Raw genomic sequence first — 10,235 nt, 5'->3', positions numbered from 1 at the left:
TAAAATTAACCACATAATTAGAAGTAAATCACTCCTCAGCAAATGCAAAAGAATAGAAATCATAACAAACAGTCTCTCAGACCACAGTGCAATCAAGTTAGAACTCAGAATTCAGAAACTAACTCAGAGCCACACAGCTTCATGGAAACTGAACAACTGGCTCTTGAATGTTGACTGGATAAACAATGAAATGAAGGCAGAAATAAAGATGTTCTTCGAAACCAAGGAGAACGAAGACACAACATACCAGAATCTCTGGGACACATTTAAAGCAGTCTCTAGAGGAAAATATATAGCAACAAATGCCCACATGAGAAGCAAGGAGAGATCTAAAATAGACACACTATCGTCAAAATTGAAAGAGCTAGAGGAGCAGGATCAAAAGAACTCAAAACCTAGCAGAAGACAAGAAATAACTAAGATCAGAGCAGAACTGAAGGAGACAGAGAAACAAAAAAACCCTTCAAAAAATCAATAAATCCAGGAGCTGGTTTTTCAAAAAGACCAACAAAATAGACCACTAGGCAGATTAATAAAAAAGAAAAGAGAAAATAACCAAATAGATGCAATAAAAAAACGATAAAGGGGATATCACCACAGATTCCACAGAAATTCAAACTATCATCAGAGATTATTACAAACAACTCTATGCACATAAACTAATAAACCTGGAAGAAATGGATAAATTCCTGGACACCTGCATCCTCCAAGCCTAAATCAGGAAGAGGTTGAAACCCTGAATAGACCAATAACAAAGTGTGAAGTTGAGGCAGCAATTAAGAGCCTACCACTGAAGAAAAGCCCAGGTCCAGATGAGTTCACAGCCGAATTCTATCAGACATACAAAGAGGAGCTGGTACCATTCCTTCTGAAACTATTCCAAACAATCCCAAAAGGGAATCCTTCCCAAATCATTTTTTGAGACCAACATCATCCTGATACCAAAACCCAGCAGAGACTCAACAAGGAAAGAAAACTTCAGGCCAATATCCATGATGAACATAGATGCAAAAATCTTCAATAAAATACTGGCAACAGCACATCAAAAAGCTTATTCACCATGATCAAGTAGGCTTCATCCCGGGGGTACAATGCTGGTTAAACATATGCAAGTCTATAAACATAATTCATCACATAAATAGAACCAAAGACAAAAACCACATGATTATCTCAATTGATGCAGAGAAGGCCTTTGACAAAATTCAACAGCCCTTTATGCTAAAAACCCTCAATAAACTAGGTATTGACGGGTTATAGTTTTAATCAAATTTGGAAAATTTTGGCCATTATTTCTTCAAATATTTTTCCTGTCCTCCTCCATCTGTCTGGGACTTTTTAATCAACCTGATATGTTGTCTCACAGCTCACTGATGATACATTTCTTTTTTTTTTTTTTTTTTTTTTTGAAATAGAGTCTCACTCTGTCACCCAGGCTGTGCAGTGGCACGATCTCTCAGCTCACTGCAACCTCCACCTCCCTGCTTCAAGCGATTCCTATGCCTCAGCCCCCCCAAGTAGCTGGGATTACAGGCACACACCACCATGCCCAGCTAATTTTCTTGTATTTTTAGTAGAGACAGGGTTTCACCATGTTAGCCAGACTGGTCTCAAATGCCTTACCTCAGGCAGTCTGCCTGCCTTGGCTTCCCAAAATGCTGGGATTACAGGCGTGAGCCACTGCGCCTGGCCTACATTCTGCCCCGCCCCCCCGCCGCCCCAGTCTTTTTTCCTTCTCTGCTTCCTTTTGGCTAGTTTCCATTACTGCTTTCAGAATCACTGAGCTTTTTTTCTGTTACGTGGATCCTTTCCAGTATATTTTTTATACATTGTATTTTTTGTGTATAGAAGTTCCATGTAGCTCTTCTTATCCCTGCAATTTCTTTATTATTTTATGTTTTCTTCTACCTTCTTGAACATATAGAACATATTTAGGCTGGGCACGGTGACTCACGCCTGTAATCCCAGCACTTTGGGAGACCGAGGCAAGTGGATTACTTGAGGTCAGGAGTTTGAGACCAGCCTGGCCAACATGGCAAAACCCTGTCTCTACTAAAAAGTACAAAAATTAGCTGGGTGGGGTGGCGCGGTGCGTGCCTGTAATTCCAGCTACTCGGGAGGCTGAGGTACAAGAATCATTTGAACCTGGGGGGTGGAGGTTGCAGTAAGCCGAGATTGTGCCAGTGCACCCTAGCCTGGGTGATAGAAGGAGACTCTGTCTCAAAAAAAAAAAAAAAAAAAAGATAAAAAGGACATATTTATAGTAACTATTTTAATGTTCTTATCTACTCATTCCAACATTTCTGCATCTGTTTGTATTAGTTGCTTTTTCCCTCTCTGGTTATGGGTCATATTTTTTGCTTCATTTCATGCCTGTATATTGTGAATTTTACATTGTCATTTGCTAGATTCCTTTAAACAGTGTTGGGCTTTTTCTCAGGATGCATTAAAGTTGCTTAGAATTTGTTGGATCTTTTCAAGTCTTATTTTTAAGCTTTGTTAAGATAAATCCAAAGCAGCCTTTAGTCCAGGGCTAATTTTACTTTACTTTGAGGTGATGCTTTGATGCTGCACATATTCAAGTCTTTTCACTTTGGCTGTTAGAAACACAAACTCTTTCCAGCCCTGTTTGAGCTCTAGCAATTGTTTGGTCCACTGCTTTTTGGGGATTGTTTCCACAGCCTTGGGGTCCTTCTCATGCATTCATAGATCAGTACTCAGCCAAAGACTCAAGGAATCTCCTTGCAGATCTCTTGCGTTCTCTCATTGTGCCACTCCCTCCTACTCAGTACCCTGCTTTGCAAATACTAGCTGTCTTTGTCTCCTTGAACTTCAGATCTCTGTCTCTTTAACTTACCCCCCAATACTGTTTAGCTTTCTCTGAAATGAGGCCTGAAAACTGCCTCTAGGCATTAAGCTGGGGAAATTAAAAGGGTATACCTTTTTTTTTTTTTTTTTGAGACAAGATCTTACTTTGTCACCCAAGCCAGAGTGCACTGCCGTTGCCATGGACTTGCTGCAACCTAAACCTCCCAGGTTCATGCACTTCTTAGCAATCCACAACACTCCCTGCCCTCCAGCAAAGCTAGGACTACTACAGAATTTTTTGTAGAGACAGGGTCTCCCTCTGTGGCTCAGGCGGGTCTTGAACTCCTGGGCCCAAGGAATCCTCCCACCACAGTCTCCCAAAGTGCTGGGATTACAGGCATGAGGCACCACACCTGGCCTGGCTTACTTCATTTGTTTCTCTTCTCTCACAACTTTTTCTCCTGAACATCTGTTGTCTAATGTCTGAAAATGGTCATTTCATATATATTTTGTCCAGTTTTCTAGTCGTTTAAGAAGGCAGAGTGTCTTAGTTCATTTTTTTTTAATCCCGTATTCTGAGAAGCAGTTCGTTTTTGCTGCTATAACAGAATGCCTGAAACTGGGTAATTTATAGTGAAGAGAAATTGACTGGCTCACAGTTCTGGAGGCTGGGAAGTCCAACATTGAGGAGCCAGCACCTGGTGAGGGCCTTCTTGCTATGTCCACACATGGCAGAAAGCAAGGGTGGGGAGAAAAAGAGGGAGAGAAAGGGAAAGCACATGGAGGGCTGAACTTTACTCTTATAATGGCACCAATCCATGGCCCAATCACCTCTTAAAGATCCCACCTCTTAATACTGTTACAGTGACAATTAAATTTCAACATGAGTTTTGGAGGGCACAAACATTCAAACCATAGCACAGGGTAAATCCCAGCCCCATTACTCCATCTTGGATGGAAGCAGTTCTTCTTTTGAGCCATATTTAAAGTAGGAAGAAATTTAATAGAAAACAAGTATTTGTTCTTTATAAAATTCAAGTTTTGCAGGAGACTGAGGCAGGAGAATCGCTTGAACCCAGGAGGTAGAGGTTGTGGTGAGCTGAGATCACGCCACTACACTCCAGCCTGGGCAAGAGCAAAACTCCTCTGAAAATAATAAAATAAAATAAAATTCAGGTTTTGGAATGCTGTAAATGTGGTGTTTAAACCACCTACTATTGTGTAAATTATGTGATGCCTGCATTGGTTTCTCTGTAGACCCTGTGGTCAAATAAGAGTAAGGACATATGATATTTCTGTACAACCTTTTTAGAGTAAAACATACTTCACATTTGTATCGTATTTTATTTTGCCCTCAGTAAAACTGGGGCAGGTATATCCATTTTTACAGTTGTGGAAACTGACGTTTAGAACAGTTAGTTCTTGCTAGCCTCTCCCGACAGCTTCAGAAGAATCTAAAAGATTTTCCTTTCCCTTTTCTTGGTATCATTGACTTATCGTTACTCCTATGTCTGGCTTTTTCCTTAGTCTTTTTAGTAAAATAAGCATTCTTGAATTTCACTTTTCCACCCCTGGGCTATACCTATCCATAAAATACAAAATTCAATACTGCAAAGTTTACTACTGTCTATCTTGGTAACCTTTAGAAAGTCATTTATTGCTATGTACTTTACTCACTTTAAAATGAATATTCTGGTTTAATGATGGCTCTGGAATTATTAATATTTTGAGATTATACATGTAGAATTGCATCTACTAGTGAATTCTGATTGATTAAATTTATGAGTAGCAGCACAGTTGAATTCATTTTTATGTGTTATTAAGAATCTTAATAGTGCCTGCTCACAAAAGCCAACAATCCAGTGGTTCTTTATCAAGCCTGATGTAAGACAGTTGATTCAAAGAAAAATACAAAAAATCCTTTAATACGTCACCCATTTTTTTCCCTCAGAAACTATGAAAATTATTTCGTCAAAGCACAGAAAGTGAGACGCCTCATTGCTGACGACTTTGTGAATGCATTTAACTCTGGAGTAGATGTCTTGCTAACTCCCACCACCTTGAGTGAAGCAGTACCATACTTGGAGTTCATCAAAGAGGACAACAGAACACGAAGTGCCCAGGATGACATTTTTACACAACCTGTAAATATGGCAGGTGAGGATTCCTCAGGAACATTTTGGTTTCCTTCAAATTGTTAGGCCGGTACCCTGATCTTCAGCTTAAGAATAGGAAACCACCCCCATGATCCAGTCGCCTTCCACCCGGCCCCACCTCCCAACACTGCGGATTACGATTCAGCATGGGATTTGGGCAGGGACACAAATCCAAACCATATGAGTACACATGCATGCACTCTCACCACACACACGCAAACATAACACACTTAGTACTATTGTTTGTTAACTTTTATTTTGAAAAATGTAAAACCCACAGAAAAGCTGAAAAAGTGATATATTGAATGCTGATATGCCCTTCACCTGGATGTAATCTTAACATTTTGTTGCCTTATTTGCTTTGCCATTCTTTTCCTCTTTCTACACACACACACACACACACACACACACACAGTTTTTACCTGAATCCCTGAATCATTTGAAATTTTCAGACGTCATGACACTTCACCCTTAAATACTTTTGTACAGATTTTATAAGAATACGTTCTCCTACAGAACCACAATTCCATTGTCATACCTAAGAAAACATAATTGAGTAATAATTCAAATATATTTTATATTCAGATTTTCTCAGTTCTACCAAAAGTGTCTTTTATAAGTTGTCTTTCCTCCTGATATATTACATTGGTTTATGGTATCTTTTTAAAATCTAGAACAATCACCTACCTCTCTTTTTTTCTTTAAAACCACATCAGTCTGCTATAATTTTTGTTTCAGTCATCAAACATAATGTAGAAAACTTAAGAGGAAAAGCAAAGACATTTGCCTATACTTTTGCTTACTGTGTTCATTCTTACTTCCTGAAGTACCAAGATTTTTTCTTTTATCACTTCTGTTTAGAGAAATTTCTTTAGCCATTCTTTTAGGATAGGTCTGCTAATGAAAAATTATAGCTTTCCTTTTGAGAATGTGTTGATTTCCCCCTTTGGTTTTTAAAGGTTATTTTTGCTTCATGTAGAATTCTGGTTCAACAGTTCTTATCTTTAGCACTTAAAAAATGTTAAGAGCCCAGTCCACTTGTCCTGTAGGATGTCCCATCCATAATCTGGATTTGTCAGATTGCTTCCTTGTGATTGGGTTGAGTTAAACATTTTTGGTAGAAATACTACATACTCTTCGTGTCAGGAAACAGTTAATAGCAGTTTGTCTCACTTTTGAAAACCAAGCTGATAACTTGGCTAAGGAAGTAACTGCCAGATGTTTCCTTATAAAAAAGGTACATTTTTCCTTTTATCATTTTGTAAGCAGTTTCTGGGGTGATACCTAGAGACCGTGTGAATATCCTGTTGCCCAGTTTTAGCATTCATTGGCCATCCTTGAAATACTAGCTAGAGAATTACAAAATTCTGGGTTCACTAATTCTGTCATTCAGTCTGCATTTATTAGCTAGCAGTATTCTCTAAACAAGAGCCTTCTTTCTTTCTTTAATTCAGTGTATTATAAGCAATTAACTGTCAGTATTGCTTTTGATGCTCAAATTGTCTTAAATTTGGCCAATAAGAGCCCCTTCAAGTTATATGTATCCTTTAAAACTGTCCCTATTAATTATTGAAAACATGCTTTATGGCATAACAAGACATTTTGGGATTTTGTACTTTCTCTGCCCAAACCTGGAATTAAAACTACCCTGAACTAATTTCTCATCTATTAGATTGCCAAAAATTCAAAAACTGAACACCACACACTGTTTGCAAGGCTGTAGGTGGAAGATCAAAATGATACAACTTCTTTGCAGGGGAATTTGGCAATATCTAATTACATATGTATTTGTCCTTTGATGAAGCATCTAAAAAAATTGCAGGAATACCAAAACAATACATACACAAAGTAATTCTTTCGGGCATTGTATAAAATAGCTAAATATTGAAAACAATCTAAATAACCAACCGTAGAAGACTGGTTTACTCAATCATGGTAAAACCAAGTAATGGAATACTATACAGCAATAAGGAGTGAGTGAAGAAGGTTTCTGTGAACTGATACAGAATGATTTCCAAAATATATAAAGTAAAACATAGTATAAAATCATTGTATAGCACAATATTTGTGGGGGGGGTGCAGGTTGTTTGTTTTGAGACAGAGTCTTGCTCTGTTGCCCAGGCTGGAGTACAATGGCGCAATCTCAGCTCACTACAACCTCCACCTCCTGGGCTTAAGCAATTCTCCTCTCTCAGCCTCCCAAGTAGCTGGGATAACAGGTGCCTGCCACCACGCCCAGCTAATTCCTATGTTTTTAGTAGAGATGCGGCTTTACCATGTTGCCCAGGCTGGTCTTGAACTACTGACTGACCTGCCTCGGCCTCCCAAAGTGCTGGGATTATAGGCGTGAGCCACCGCACCTGGCCTTTTGGTTGTTTTTTAGACCTTATACTTTATTGTATTTATTAGCATTGGAAAGTGTAAGAGGTCTTTGCTGCTTAGGATGGAGAATTAATCACCTATTGGGTTTCTTTCTTTTCCCAGGATTGCCAGCAGTGAGTATCCCTGTTGCACTCTCAAACCAAGGGCTGCCAATAGGACTGCAGTTTATTGGACGTGCATTTTATGACCAACAGCTTCTTACAGTAGCCAAATGGTTTGAAAAACAAGTACAGTTTCCTGTTATTCAACTTCAAGAACTCATGGATGATTGTTCAGCAATCCTTGAAAATGAAAAATTAGCCTCTGTCTCTCTAAAACAGTAAACATATCTTAAAATTTAAGATGACTTTTAGGCCAGGTGTGGTGGCTCACACCAGGAATCCCAGCACTTTGGGAGGCCAAACCAGGCAGATCACTTGAGATCAAGAGTTCGAGACCAGCATGGCCAACATGGTGAAACTCCATCTCTACTAAAAATACAAAAATTAGCCGGGCATAGTGGCAGAGCCTGTAGACCCAGCTACTCGGGAGGGTGAGGCAGGAAAATCACTTGAACCCCAGAGGCAGAGGTTGCAGTGAGCTGAGATTGCACCACTGCACTCCAGCCTGGGTGACAGAACACGACTCTGTTTCAAAAATAAATAACTGACTGACTTTGGAGATTCTATAGGGAGTCAAATGGTCTTGCTCAATTCTTGTAATTAGGTTTCTTGTTAATACAGTCATTCTATGAATCACTTTTTTAAATTCCTGTGATAATTAATAATAAATAATGTGTTGGCATTTATTAACCATCTAGTAAGTGCAAAGTGCAGTACTTCTGTGATAATGCAAGGTATCTGTTCTTCAAAAACAATGCATTCTACCATAATGTTTACTAAAGAGTTTACTGTAAAAATAAGATTAGGGATAAACTTCTCAAAATGTGTACATCTGTGTAACTAAAGCACTAACAAAAACATGAATAGTCTCTAGAGATAACCTGGATAGCCTAGGCAGATAACTTATCATGTGGTGGAGGCTGCCTGAGGGGTTGTTAAAAAACTGCACAGAAACAATTGAGTGGGATTATTGACTTCTGAGTGCTGAGCAGAGCAGGTGGAAGAGGAGCTCTGAGCACAGGAGGAAGTGCAGACAATCAGGGCCCAGAATCATGCAAATCGGGGTGTATGCCTCTCTGGGGAGGAGCCCCAGGTGCAGGCACTCCTTTTATTTCCCTAAGAGCTGAAATGACTGAGAACTTTCCTTTCCTCCTTAGAGTTAAAATTTTACTTCTGCTATTTCAGAGCCCGTGCCTAGACACCAGAACAACTCCATGTTACGCTGAGTTCATGCTCCTGTTTCCTGATCACAAATGACTTCATTGATGTCGTAGAAACATTTGTTGCAACCTAACAGACCATCACAGATTGGAAACTTGGTAGATAGCAGTGCATGCTTTTAGTGAAAAAGGTTCAAAATACACGAGGAACATACACTCTGAAAAACGTGCAGAGAATTTGGTATTGATGCCAAAGAGGGGAAGCGCATCGCAAGACCTTGCCTTACCCCAGATTCTCTGTATCTCACGGTTTCCTTGTCCTCTTGACTATCTTTACAAGTGTTTTTTCAATCTGACTAACTTTACATAAAAGTTTTATATGCCAGGCTCAATAATATTCTTACAAATTTTGACTCTGAATCTCTGAAAGAGGAAGAAATCCATAAGAGAGAAAACTGCACTACTTTATAGCAGGAGGAAACCGTTTTAAGTTTTTTAATTACTCATACACCATATCAGGCCAGATGGAGGAACCATTTTAGTTGAAGGAGCAAATATGATGTCAAAAGCAAGTAAATAAACAATTTTACCCACTGCCCCAATCTTTTTTATGTAATGAATTTTAAAAAAATAGAGATGGTCTCTCCTTATGTTGCCCAGGCTGGTCTCAAACTCTTGGGCTCAAGCTATCTGCCTGCCACAGCCTCCCAAAGTGCTGAGATTACAGGCGTGAGCCACAACACCTGGCTGAAATTTTTTTCAAATAATGTTAATTCTCTTGTTCCTGTATCTATACATGAACTGCACTAATACTTTGGAAATTAAAAAGTGAAACACTTAACCATTCTCATATACTGATATCCAACTAGCATGAAATGATACCAAATTTGTTTTTCTTTCTTCTTCATTTTTACACTTAATCTGGTAGGTCTCATTTTGCCAAGTCACTGTCTGGGAATTTAAGTGACAAATGCTTTCTCTATCTCGGCTAATTAAACCCTAAAATTATTAGCAACAGAACTTCCAGAACAGAGTGTTTTTGAAAGGTGAAGATGTCTACATGTGTCAAATGAGTTCCTTGATAAGACCTGGAAGACCAACCAAAAAAAAAAAAAAAGTTTGAATGAACGAATGCCAAAGTGAAAAACTGTGATCATAAAATATGGCGCCGTGCCACCACAGAAAGCCAAAGCAGCAAGTGGGAAAACCAGTGTTCCATGTTGGCCTGTGCTTAGCGTTACCAAGAAAAGCACTCGAAACCCAGGAGGCAGAATGTTCCTTTTGAATGGCTGACACCAGGTGCTCTGTGATGACATCAAAATAGGCTGTTTAAAAAAGACGGCATGGTACAGAAGAGCAGCTTGCAAAATGACAAAAAAAAAAAAAAAAAAAAAAAAAGTGCTTATTCCTATTAGGAAATACCTGGACCTCCTAATGTAAATAAGTAACTTTAGGATTTTAAACAGAATCTGAAGGATAATAAAAAGAGAAATGGTTACAAGGTACCAATAAGGAGACCTCGGGATTCAGCAAGCCGTCTGCCATAACTTGTTCGATTCAAAGCAGGGGAGTAAAATAATGGAATTTTTTAAATAGCTTCTATTATAAATTTTCATTTAACTACTTTTAAT

The 10,235-nt window shown here is 38.9% G+C and overlaps 1 protein-coding gene across 3 annotated transcripts in view; it reads left to right on the top strand.

Moving 5' to 3' along the window:
* QRSL1 (glutaminyl-tRNA amidotransferase subunit QRSL1) overlaps positions 1-9,743 on the top strand; it is a 39,533-nt gene extending 29,790 nt beyond the window's left edge. For all 3 annotated transcript variants that reach the window (XM_017543756.2, XM_037743956.1, XM_017543757.2), the window contains exons 10-11: positions 4,757-4,962; positions 7,446-9,743. In XM_017543756.2, the coding sequence (XP_017399245.1) occupies positions 4,757-4,962; positions 7,446-7,666 (427 nt within the window). In that variant the 3' untranslated portion in view covers positions 7,667-9,743. The remainder of the gene's footprint in view (positions 1-4,756; positions 4,963-7,445) is intronic.
* The last annotated feature ends 492 nt before the right edge of the window (positions 9,744-10,235 follow it).

The sequence above is a fragment of the Cebus imitator genome, unplaced genomic scaffold, assembly GCF_001604975.1.
Source record: "Cebus imitator isolate Cc_AM_T3 unplaced genomic scaffold, Cebus_imitator-1.0 Scaffold160, whole genome shotgun sequence".
Taxonomy (NCBI): Eukaryota; Metazoa; Chordata; class Mammalia; order Primates; family Cebidae; genus Cebus; species Cebus imitator.
Note: the sequence above shows the minus strand (reverse complement) of the source record. Positions and strands in the feature narration are given on the sequence as shown.